The sequence below is a fragment of the Lampetra planeri genome, chromosome 19, assembly GCF_965212315.1.
Source record: "Lampetra planeri chromosome 19, kcLamPlan1.2.h2, whole genome shotgun sequence".
NCBI classification, from domain to species: Eukaryota; Metazoa; Chordata; class Hyperoartia; order Petromyzontiformes; family Petromyzontidae; genus Lampetra; species Lampetra planeri.
In genome coordinates, this window is record NC_136125.1 from 9,480,141 (window position 1) to 9,493,190 (window position 13,050).

General features: G+C 45.3%; 1 protein-coding gene across 1 annotated transcript in view; it reads right to left on the bottom strand.

Moving 5' to 3' along the window:
• Positions 1 to 3,732, bottom strand: part of LOC144724081 (transforming growth factor-beta-induced protein ig-h3-like) — a 47,470-nt gene extending 43,738 nt beyond the window's left edge. Inside the window, exon 1 of the mRNA XM_078602947.1 lies at positions 3,462 to 3,732. Within this exon, the coding sequence (XP_078459073.1) occupies positions 3,462 to 3,610 (149 nt within the window). The 5' untranslated portion in view covers positions 3,611 to 3,732. The remainder of the gene's footprint in view (positions 1 to 3,461) is intronic.
• Between the last annotated feature and the right edge of the window lie 9,318 nt (positions 3,733 to 13,050).

Here is a 13,050-nt window from a genome sequence, read left to right on the forward strand (position 1 = left end):
AAAAGAAAACGGCGATAATTGCGGATAATAAGAGTTGCGATGTGCATATGAGAGGAGTTTTATTGTAATGGCTCCAGCTTGGCGTGCCCCACCAACCCTACGTTCCAGTGCATGTATCACAGCTGTACATCACCTTGTCAGCCAAATAAAAAAAGAGTTGCTTCAGGGTTTGTCAGGAATGCAAAACGCTTTTCCACAAATGTCATTGGAAGGTTTTTTTTTACTTTAAAAGTCAGAACCTTGGAAGTTTATTTTCCATAGGGAATGTGACCATAATAACCCTAACCGAGGAACCCTTGAATAGTTTTCATATTTGAGCTCTGAATTCTCAGAGCCAAAACTGAAATCCCACAATGGAAACTTGCTGTGTGTGTGTGTACACGTGTGCTGATGGAATTGTGGAGAACGCTACTGCGGTGGTTAGCACATGGCACTACGGACCCGTTAACGCGAGTTTGATTCCCGCCCACGGTCAATAACAGCGGTGAATCTTCGCGACCGGTCCAGGGCCTCCCCTAGGCCGACTCAACCTTAAATGAGCACCCAGCCGCGGTGTGTAACCATCAGTACAGGGGAACACAAAGGCACGTGGACATCGCCTGTGCCGTGCGGACTTTTACGTATGCTAGCGAGCAGCACTTGCTCCGACAGTCGGGGGAGGCTTTACGGGGGATCTTTGGCTTGTGGGTGCGATTGCATAAGGCGATTAAACGTGAACGGGAGAACTTGAAGCTGGAGACATTTTCAAAGCCCCCTTGGTTGTGGGCCCATAACAATTCCAGATGCTCTCGTAAATCAATCCCCATAAAAATAACCTCAAATTAACATTTTGAAAGCGTCGTTTTCGCTAAGATAGCACGAGCCGTCCGATTAATTAATGAACTCAAAACTGTGACCCTTCAGTTGATTAATGTAACAGACCTCGTAATATGGTGATCGTTTGTTGCCAGTCAAACATTAATTGCGTAATGTAGTTTTTATGGGGTTTCATTTCAATGATTATCTGTATGAATATATGTACATATTTAGTATTTGTATACGAAGATGTACACTCTCTATATAACATATGCAGTAATATATACGTGTCCTGTGTATATATATATGCCAGGAGTAGTTTAAAACGTTTTAAGCTGAAATAATTAAGAGTTTCACTCATCTACAGCATGGCTAATTTTTAAGCCCTTTATTATAGTATTTGCAAGTTATTTATAATGCAGTTTAGATAATAAAACAAACACGTATGTTTCTTTTTTTTTCTTTCTAGATTTGAAGCTTTCGTGACTGCAAGGATTCGTCCTCTTAGGTTTTTTTCGGTAAAGTCACGTAGGTAAAAAAAATAAAATTAAAATTGATAAAAGTAAAATAAAAATCACGACGTTTCGGAGGCCACACAAGCTTCCGTCTTCAGGTGGAACCGTCACAGCACGATTGCTGTATCAAGTAATACAGCAATCGTGCTGGGACGGTTCCACCTGAAGACGGTAGCTTGTGTTGCCTCCGAAAAGTCGTGATTTTTATTTTACTTTTATAAATTTTAATTACATTTTTTACCCACGTGACTTTACCGAAAAAAAAACTAAGAGTACGTATGTTTCTGTATATTTTTTAAAGGATTTTTTTCATTGAATGCCTCTCATCAAACAAGTTTTGCTGGCTGGCTAGCTGGCTGGAGGACGGGACGGACAGACAGTCAAGTCCAAAGGACGTGTGGGCTGCTAGTTGGAAAACAAAAACCAGCATGTTAGATGTTGTATCTGCACTCAACAATAAATGGATTGGCTTGATTCATGAATAACTGGGACAAGAGACAAAAAAGCACCAATACAAAGGGCCAACTTAAAGCAATGCAGATGATATGGGAGCAAGTGGTGGCTGAGTGACCCTGGGGTCAGAGCACTGATCTGGCACCGATGAGACCTTGGGTTTGAATCCGGGTCTCGCTTGCGCTTGTTTCAACTGGGTTCTCAAGGCTAGCGAGGTGATGTTCTCAGCCACGTCACCAAAGACTGCACAACAACAAAAAATCCCCCATCACTTTATAATTTGTGTTTTTTTTCCACTTGGTTTGAGTTAAGAAAAATGTTGCTTTGACTGCCAGGCGATGGACATTTCTCTGTAGCAGGTTAAGTGGGAAAATGTGCCCTTTAGTGTTTGTATAACAGGGTCTAGAAGGGATCTGAGAAACTGTTTCGTGACATCTGCTTCAATGAGCCTTTACTTTAACACACGGGCGTGATGGAATGCTCCGTGAGGATTTCGACGTGACCAGTTTGTCACCCAGCATGATCCTGATAGCACAGTTGGAATAACACTTGAGGAAATGGCAACAAAACAAATAAGTAAATCAAGGCAGTGAGGAAATTAAATAATGGCATCAGCGCTGGCAAGCTCTCCAGGTAGCAGGGCAATGAGATCCATCAAAGTGCACGGTTAATTTATTATGGTGACCCAGATGAAATACACTCCAATAATGTGACCAAGCATTATGACATTTTCCATTTTAACCCAATCGACCACTTCCCCATAGCCCGCTAACCAACTGGGCTCCAAGTAAGCTGAGAAATTCCAAAGCATTTTTCCAGAACCACACCGAAGGAAAGAGGGAAAAGAGAATGAATAAAATTAATAGTGCTAGGTCATGTTGGGGAAATGGGCTGGCACGAGATCAAGCTATCCAGAGCAAATTACATCGTGAAAATCAGTCATGATTTCACAACAAATAGAGAAACACTGTGAACTTACAATTTTTCAAAAACAAATGATTTATGCTTAACTGGCATTTGCCTGACACTAGCACATGGGGTGGTCACTACTGGCATTGTATACAGTGAGTTATGTATTGTTTTAGTCTGTGTTCCTAATTATCCGCGTGTAATTGGATGGAATCCATCACATTTTTAAAACTTTATTTCAACTTAAAATATCCGAAATGCATTCAACAAAACGTGAAGATGATATACTTATTTATACTGTTCATGAAACGAAACACATTTATCGAATGACTTTTACATTTGCATTTGTTCACTGGATTTTTAAAATACATTTAATTTAAAAGAAAAAAAGATACGCGAATAGAATAAATTGAATCTAATTTGCTATGGAAACTGAATGCATAATACTTGTGCACGGTCATTCTCTTCACCTTCGGAGGTATATATAAAAAAACAGGACATACTTCAATACCAGAATAGCGGCTAACCACGCGCAAGTGCATTGTCTTGGGTGGTGTATTAAAATATTTCTATTTTTATTATGCAACTGAGAAAAAAACCTGGACCTTTAACGTCCTGCGAAGATTTACAGATTTTCCAAGAAAACAGCTACCTCTAAAAGAGGACGATCCTGGGGAAAATTAGGACGGGTGGCAAGACCCATGGCGGTCAAATTTCTTCGTGCCAAAAAGGTGGCAAAACACCACGATCTCGGGTCAGCCCAAAGCCTCACTCGCTCGTCGCACTTACCCCTCGCTCCTGCCTCGGATGCGACTGTGCAGCAGCAGTCGGTTGAAGTAGGGGCTCGCTTCCCCGTCGGGCAGCAGCAGCAGGAGATGCAGCAGTAAGGTGCCAAGCTGGGCCACAGACACACTCCGAAGTGCGCTCGCATACCCCATTGTTAATGTTACTAAACTAGTGGAAGAATAAAAACAACAACAACAACAATGTGTTTTGTCCTCAGTTCAAGTGGTGGTAGCTAGAGCCTCCTGGGTCCCGTTCACCCAAATTAACAGCACGGCTCACTGGCTCCTCCACTTTTATGTGTGCGTTAACGCTGGTGGGATTGGTTAGGGGGGGTTGGTGGGGTGTGAGTAGGTTTGGGGGTGGGGGGGCGTTGTTTGCAGCGTTGGAAGAGGAGGGGAAGGGGTTTTGAAGTTTCTCCAGGGATGTATGGTGAGGCGGGGGAGGGGGAGGGTGTTAGTAGGGAGTGGGTGAGATTGTGAGTTGGGGGGTAGGGTAGGAAAGAGAGCATGGGTGGGATGGTGTGTGTGTGTCAAATTTTAGGAAAATATTTGGGATCCTATTAGAGACCCAATTCGCTCCACCCAAAGGCATCGCAACTTTTGTTTCTTTCCGGACTCCAGGAAATGTTTTGAACTTTCTCCCCACCCACCCACCCACCCCTCCTTTTAATGAGCGCAATTTCAGCGCTGCATAGCTGCAATTACACAGGCTGTAAAATCTGACACCATGCGTGCAGCCGTTTTCCATTGCAGATGTGTGGCGATAAGAGATACGCTTTCATTTTTGGAGGTCAGGGGTGGAATAAATAAAGAAACGCATTTTTATGTTATTACTTCATGCAGCACGCATGCAAATTTGGGAAAAAAATGCCACCCATTGATGGTTCGTTCTTGGTAATAACTAAATGAAACCACCTGTTATTTCACGTTATGAAATTTGCAAGCAATCATTGCATTTCAGCTGGTGAACAATTATTTAATGAGTTTAACATGGTAAGTTGACTAATCATCTTCATTAATGAGCAAACTCTGAAAAACTTGCACCCAAATATATTCATGAAGAGTGATATAGATACATACGTCTGTCCACCAGGAAGATAGGGCAATGGAATTAGCTCATGCGGAGGAGCTAGATAGACCATTGCATCGCAGAACCTCGGAAGATGGTGGCAGCCTGGAGATACCTTCATCCAGCAGTGGATAGGTCATGGCTAATGATGACATCGTTTCATATTGAAACGGAAATCCGTGGGAAATCTATCAAGACGCACTCGATAAGTGAGCAAAGATGGGCACTTTTTTTTGTACACACATTTTCAAACTGCCACACCGAAAGCAGCTGAAAGGCAATTCCTTGCGAGCACGGTGATGACAATGAGACGGGACTCAAAGAGGAATGTGCACAGCGGGCACATAGCGAGATAAAGGAGACATCGCTCGGCAGGTCAGATACACGAAAGGCTCAAGTGGCAGGGTTAGCGGTGAAGCAGGCAGAGGGAAGCGATCGTCAAGTCCATCTCTTGAGTTTGGGACGGAGGGAAGAAAATGGTGTCTTGGAGGCCACGCCAAAAAGAGAGGGCAGCAGAGAACGGTGATGAAGAGCGAGTACATATGTTGAACTTCTTTCGCACCGTACGTAGCCAGCCGTGTTAATCGGAGGTGCCGTGTTGAGCCTATTGGGTGGTGTTAGTCTATGTGCAGTATGTATGTTGAACTTCTTTCGTACCGTACGTAGCCAGCCATGCTAATCGGAGGCGCAGTGTTGAGTCTATGGGTGGTGTTAGTTTATGTGCAGTATGTATGTTGAACTTCTTTCGCATTTTACGTAGCCAAGCTTGCTAATCGAGCCGTCCTCTGGCTGCCCGCACCCTCTTGAGACCAATCTCCTTGTTCAATCCATCAGTGGAGAGATCAAAGCCGACGATGACGATGCCTCAAGAATTGCCCCTTCTTGTCTGTCGATGAGGTTCTGCCTCTCGCTGCTGCGTCGTCATTTGCTCTTGTATCAAAACAATCTCCGTCCTGAAGCAGTCTGCCTGTTTTTCCCTGCTAAAAATAAATACATCTCAATAACTCTACAGATTTTTTGATTTAAAGCTTTCGTGACTGCAGGGATTCATATTCTTGGTTCTTTCGGTAAAGTCACGTAGAAGGGAAATAATACAATAATATAAATATAAAACAATTAAAATTCTAACGACGATTCGACTGCAACACAAGCAATCATCATCAGGTGTGTATTATTTCCCTTCTACGTGACTTTACCGAAGAACCAAGAATATCACTCTACAGATGCCCACATTTGCAGTTATCTCTCCAGCATCTTGAGATACATTCACGCATCAACTATTAATAAACGTAACCTCAACTATCTGTATATATGTTTTATATTTCACCAGGTAAGGCCCACTGAGCTATATAGCTATTTTTCAGAAGCGACCTGGCTCCCAGAAATTATTGGCTTATCATGTGGACATTTGTAGCAGCCAAATACTATAAACACCCCGCCAATGCGCACATGTTTTATCCACCAGGGAGAGTGGGCAAAGAACTTGGGTCACGTGCAGGAGCTGGACGGACCATTGCATTGCAGAACCACGAAAGATGGTGGTAGATGTGGTTTTTTTTAAAACGTATAGGCGTTTTATAAAATACACCGCCTAAATTCTCAAATAAGCACTGAGGTGGTGCTCATCTGTTCACACCAAGATGGGAGACAGGAGGGCTTCGAAAGGTAATGTCTACCAACCTGCTTGACTGCAGGGGCGACACATAATTTTGTTGAATGAGATAACTCGCGAAACAATGCGTGAGACACACGTTTCTCGAGATACAAGCAGGGTTTTTGTTGTTGTTGTTTTTGTTGTAAGTATGTAACAGATAAAAAAAATCAATGCCCTTATCTTTTTAAGTCCAAAAGCTTTGACATTATTCTTGCATCATGTACTTGGAATAAAAAAAATCCCTCCTGCTTTGTAAAACCCATAATTTGAGGCCATGTGCACCGATGCCTACTTGATTGAGGGAGAAATTGGCACTTAAAAGAAGTATTTATTGATTGCCTATTGGCCAGTCAAAAGTCAAAGTAATTTCCGATGCTCAAATGAGCGTTGAGGCAGTGGTCACCTGTTAACCTCCTTGAGCCAGCCGTGGAAGATCAACATTCCAATGGCAGGTTGGAATTCCATCTAAATGACAACCACTGTTGGCTTCCTCACAGAGTGATTCCGTATTTTATCAACCCCAGGGGATGATGGGCTGAGTCAACCCCCAACTCGCAACCTCCTGATTGCAAGTAGCTCGCTCTATCGCTGAGCTACGTGACCAGTGGAGAATTGGCCCTGACTATTTACAAAAACTAAACAATTCTTTTCATTCTTTGGTTCTTTTCGGTTAAGTCACGTCTAAAAATAAAATAATAAATTAAAATAACATATTACGACGTTTCGATTGCAACACAAGCAATCATCATCAGGTATAAAAGAAATAGCAACAAAAATCTAACTAGAAAACTATAGACAGACATACAAGCAGACAGACATCACAACGGCACACAGAGAGAGGACACAAATCGGCACAAAGAGAGGGGTCGTTTCTGTGACGGTCCCTTAAATATAGAGAGGGGGGGCGGGGAAGGAGAGAGGGAGGGGGCAGAGAGAACTAGCATATCAATGAGTGTACGGCAACGTACTGCTGTTGCAAGTAAGATGACAATGTGGAACGGGCACGCAAAATTGAAAACGGGCACGCAAAATTGAAAATTAGGAGACAGGCACACGAAAATTAAATAACCTAGCAAAATATCGAAATGTGATGTAATACAACACAGAGAGTCGGTTAACACACAATTAACGCATAGCCTGGTTGATTACGTGTTTCAAAATTTGCTAAGTTAGAATTTTAAGTGTGAAAATTCCAAAGAGAGGACACAGGCAGAGAGAACAAATAGCCAGAAAGAAAAAGGATAAGCTTAAAACTTCCCCGTAGAAGTGGTTCAATCTTAATTTAGGAGCTTTCGTGACTGCAGGAATTATTCTTTGGTTCTTAATTCTTTTCATGTTTTACCAGGTAAGCCCCACGGAGCTCTAAAAGATTTTTTCAAAAGCAACCTGGCCACAAATGATAGCTCAACAAAGTGATTTATCACTTGCCAATTTCCCGCAGACAATTACTCGAAACGTATATTTCTAAATATTTCTAAATGGAAAACGGGAGGACCCGGAGAAAAAACATAATTTGACCACGGGGAGAGAGACACGTAAACTCCAAATAAACAGGCGTCGGGGTCAGGATGGAACCCGCAGGCGAGGTCGTTAACATCTCGCCATCGAGGCGCCCCTAAAAAAGATTGCACAAGCAACTTACGACACGATTTACAGTCATCCAGAAGTGACCGCATATATTTTATGCTTAGGCATTACGCTATCACTAGCGCATGCTGACCATGTGAATAAAGTTAACGTTTCTGGGCGCCGGATGGGTGCGGGGGTGGCGGGGTTGTGGGGTGAGGTGGTGTGGCGCTGGTTTGAGTTGTAGAGGGGGGCGCATGAAGAGAGGAGTATATAAAGATTTTTTTGGGAAGGTCACAGGTCAACTTCTGACCGCCGGATGAGTAACGGCAAACGCACTTAACAGACCTGGCTAAACGCGAACCAGACTTTGAGACGCGAGTAACGTCCCTCCCCCCGGGGGGGAGATGCGTGCGATCAATGGTATAGGATTTCCGACGCGGTCACTGCCTGCAAATATTGAAAAATGCATCCAAACAAATCACATATTGTGTGAACTACAAAAGAACTGCGTGCGGGGTTGTACATCGATGCGGTTTAAGTGCTCGGATTTCCCTAAATACGTCCGCTGCCCTTTGCTTTTGGAATTTTCGCAAATATGAGCCCGGTTAGTTTTGTGTCGGTGACCTTGTCATGGCCTGCCTGCTCTTGCGGGCATTGCGCTGCAACGTGACGAGCAGAGGGCCGTACCGAGCGTCATTCCCACGTACGCACGGTGGATATTTGTCCGGGTACGCCTGTTGTCTTCTGCACAAAGCCAAACTGTTCACCATGGGATGGCTAAACGGTCTCAGAGCAGGCTCCTCAAAAAGAGTCCTGAGATTCAGCGAGGCTTTTCCTGGGTAAATAAATGGCGCTGTTAAATATTCATTCTACGCGAAATGGGGTTGTCCGCCCACAGCGTACGGGATGAACTAAACGTGATTCACTAAACATAGATTGTTATGTCTACTGTCGATGTCACAACGACACACTGATGTGTTGTCTGTAGCACGGTTACACATGGCATTCAAAGCAATAAAATGTAAAAAAAAAACATTGCCTGTGTATTTTATTTCAGCGCAATCATGTATAATCCCTTGTCAGGGAATCTGCAGTGATAACTATCAATGCTTCCTGCACTTATTTTCTATACTGTGTGAACTGAGCTGCAAGATGGGGGATAGGGGATAGTGTTTTTAGATAATCCGCGCTGATAAGAGGTCTCACGGTAGACACTCCTGCCCCCCCACCCCCCCAAAGGGGATTGTTTGGAGCTATACAACTTGAGTGCATGAAGCGAATGAATGCGATCCCAAGGCAAAAGTTGGAGTTGGCAGCATTTTTTCCGCAACGGAAAGAAACCCGCGGCAGTCGGCACTCAACATAAGAAAGTTGTTTTAAACAAGACTCCGCATGCAACGGCACGTCGTGTAGCTGTCGCGTAAAGACGCTCGTTTGGTGTAAAGAGTTGACTTCCTTCATCGTGTTTATGCTCAACGTTATGAAACGTGTGGCTGAGTGGATGAGGCTGGGGGCGTGAGTGAGGGGCGTTGGGGGGGAGGGCGGTCAGCGGTATCGTAAATGAGCCAACGGCTCTTAAATTCCGTCCTCAAATGCTGGCGACCACGTGCGTTTAATCCCATTTCTCAAGTGCAGACAGCTTTCTGGTCTAGGCCCAGTCACGGAAAATTTCGTTAAAAAAAAAAATTGGTTCATCCTGGGTCTCGACTGATTCATAAACGTGTCCGATGATTGACGTGGCCGCGAACTGTTCTTCATCGAGTGAGACTGGCTCACAAGAACCCTTTGAAGTGCCCTCCCGCGGCTTCTACGTGACATCACCTTCTCAAGGCTATTTTCCGACATGACGTGATGATTTGCTGACTGCGGGGTTCTCAGGGTTCTTTGCCTATTGCACTTGCTCCGATAACGCGACTTGGATTGTATATAATCACGCCTGATTTTAGTGAGGAAAGCCTCGCTGAGTCTCAGACTCCTTTTCAATGAGGGTCCTGCCAAGTTTTTGAAGCGGGATTGGGGGGCGGAGTCAATGTTGCTGCGGTGTGTGATTCCAATTGAGTAATTTGCAGGCAATTTTTAAGCAATTGGATGTTTGGGCGATACCGCTGAGATGATCGCATGGTTTCTAGCTCTGGGAGGAAGCCAGAGAACCCAGAGAAACCTCCACATAGAGCAGGAGAACATAAAAATTCCAGGCATAAAGGCGCCAGCATCAGGAATCAACCCCAGGCCCTTCTCGCTGTTAGACGCAATTGTTGACAATACGCCACGCCTGCCACGTTAGAGGTAAAGGTACAGCCCTGAAATTACAGGGCGCCACGGTGGCGAGATGTTAACTACCTCGCCTGGTATACAGGAGATCGTGAGTTCAATCCCGACCCTGACACTTGTTGTATATTTGGAGTTTGCACGTGGATTTTTATCTCTGGGTCCTCCGGGTTTCCCCTCCACGTTTAGAATCAATGTGCGTTTAGAGTTTTTGGCTGCCACTTTGTTGAGCTATCGTTTGTGGCCAGGTCGCTTCTGAAAAAGAGCTACGTAGCACAGTGGTAAAATAAAAATAGTTTAGTTTAGTTAACTTCAACCTTAGATAACTTGAACGCACCACTGCTCGCGGCAGGGCCCTTACGCGAGGGAGCACGAGAGAGTCCCTACAGAGGGTATTTGGCCAGATGTATTGGAAGAGGTATGGAATATAATCGGTGGTAACATATTAAAAAAAGGTACCTAAACAAATACAAGTGGACTTGGGATAACAAATGCACCATGCTCATTATATGGAAACCAGTGATGGCCTGGTGGTCAGAAAAGGAAGGTCATCTGGTGGTAACCTCCAAAGGGGAGATGGAGTTGCGGAATCAAGTTCACCGTGTGCTAAACGTGATTGGTCGCAGCTGCACAACACCAAAGGCAAAGCTGTCAAATAAATCCGGAGGAACACCTTCATCTAGCAGCGAAGAGTGAATGATGATGATCAGGTCAAAGGTCAATTTTCCACCCGACAAAAGCACATATGCCCACGGTACCGATTAACCCAGTGCAAAAGCACCCTCTTTCCCAGCTCCTTAATCTCCCTGCCATACCTTGTGCCAATGCGCCCCTCACCCAAGATTACGGTGATGTTGAATCACCGGTGATGTAACTGAAGAGTGAAACTCTCGCTCGTGTGTGCATCTGTGCGTCCGAGTGCGCGCGCTCTGTCCAAGCAGCGCGGAGAATTTGGCCCAAGTGCAGGAGTGTCACGCAGAGCTCTGGCTGCATCTGCTTCACAGTAGCCGGCCGCAGGAGTGGCTGAGGTTTGACTCGCAGCCAAAAGGGATGAGGGTGCCTTGATATCCCGAGCCACATGTGGCTCAGGGGAGGATAACAACAGCTGTTATGTTATTGTTGCGGGAGTGCGTGGCCAGCGATGGTAAATCTAATTCAACTTCTTACGAGGCATAAACACACCATCGCGTCTAATTGCCAACCATTTTTAACGGCTCTCCGGTTGTTTGTATATGCTCAGCTTGTTCGTGACCACAAACGAAACGACATAAACCGTTTGAATTGTCATTCGAGGTCAAAGGTCGAGCAGTCTCCTCCTCAATTGCTTGGGCGCCACTCGTCTTTTGTTCACAGTCCGGAGTCGTTGGCGGAAATTCCACATTCTCTTGCGACCAGATCACCCGGAATGCACCCGGTTTTGCCAGATCTCGAAAGCCAAGCAGCGTTGAGCCTGGCTTTGCGGCTGGATGGGTGACCACCATGCATACGACTGGAGTTGTCGGCTGCTGCTGAGCTACGTTGTCAGTTAAGGACAGGGCAGCAATATTTATTGTTGGTGTACTCCTATGCTCCAAAGTCTGTGCATCCCAACTACACTCGTACGCACTGACCAGTGTAGTGAAGTGTGGTCGATTAACCTCCCCATCGCATGCACGGTATTGAGAAGTCCGCATGCAGTTGTGGCAAAGGGCTGCACGTAATTCGTGGTGTGGCACAATTTAATCATCAACACCGTTAATTATTCATGACATGCCTGTGGGCACAATGGGTGGATTAAATTATGCTTGTGTCACTGATTTTTAGTGTGGGCTCAATTACAAATTCTCAAGTTAATTTTTCCTTCGGGCTGAATAACAACACTGGAAAACCTGCAAATGAATTACACCCGTCTGCATATTTATGAGTTGTGTGTATATATATAATCATATATTTTATACGTATATAAAAAAATAAACCCAAAATGTTCCACACACACACAGGAGTTTCCGCTATCCATCTCCTTGACAATAGCTGGTAAAAGTTAGCCTCACTTGACGTGTGGAATGCGTGCACCGGCGGTCGCTCAGCCCCCCTCCGACCGCCCCACTCGACTGCTCGGCGATGGCTCCTCAGGACCCAAGTGAGAGAACGCAGTGGCGGGACTTCATCGACACCCAAGGAATTTCCCTCCCGTGCATCGCCTGGTGGGTGGTGGTGATGGGGGGGGGGAGCGGGTAATCTCAAAGACGGCGTTGACCGAGAGCGACACCATGTGGATTCTTTGCAAGGAGTTTTGTTGTTGTTGTTCAAGCCAAAATTTGCCTGAGATTATGAACAAATTAAGGGGGGAAAGGTATAATTTGGCGCAATTGCTTTGCTCATGCCACTTGCTGGCAGATGAGCGCTCCCGCTCGACGGAGGGCTCAAGAAAGCCCCGACGCTTTCGCCATGGCCAGACATCTTGGAAGATGTGGGAGTTACCCAAGTTTTACTCCCCCCCCCCCACACCCTCCGCCGTACACGTGTGGTGTCTCCAGGTGGACGGGGGAGGGTTCACGACGCACCAGGCCATTGATCTCCCACACTGGGGCGATTGAACCGGTGACCTCTGGGTTGCGAATTCCAGCGTGCTAACCATTACGCCATGGCAACATCCCTGAGATAATAACAATGGTAATCGTCACACGATAAATACTGCAAAAGCAAAACAAAAGTGTGGCCCAACAAGTTTGAGCGAAGAAAAGACCTTTGAAGGGACACACCAAAAAAATCGAAAACGCGGCAGAATGCGTGCACCTGGGCAGTCATTGGAGAAGGATTCAGGATCCAAACGATGAAAAACAACGAGAATAAGAGGAGGATGACGTTCCCTTTGGATACGCGATCATAAGAATGGCCGCCCCTACCACCCGGTGGTGACCCATCCAGGTAACAGCCAGGCTCCATACTGCTCTAGCTGTGCGAGATCTGAACAGATCAGGTGCATTCGGAGTCAATTTTGGTTGTGGGATTAATGCCCATAACACGACTCGCTTTTGTAGGGGGGGACGGGAA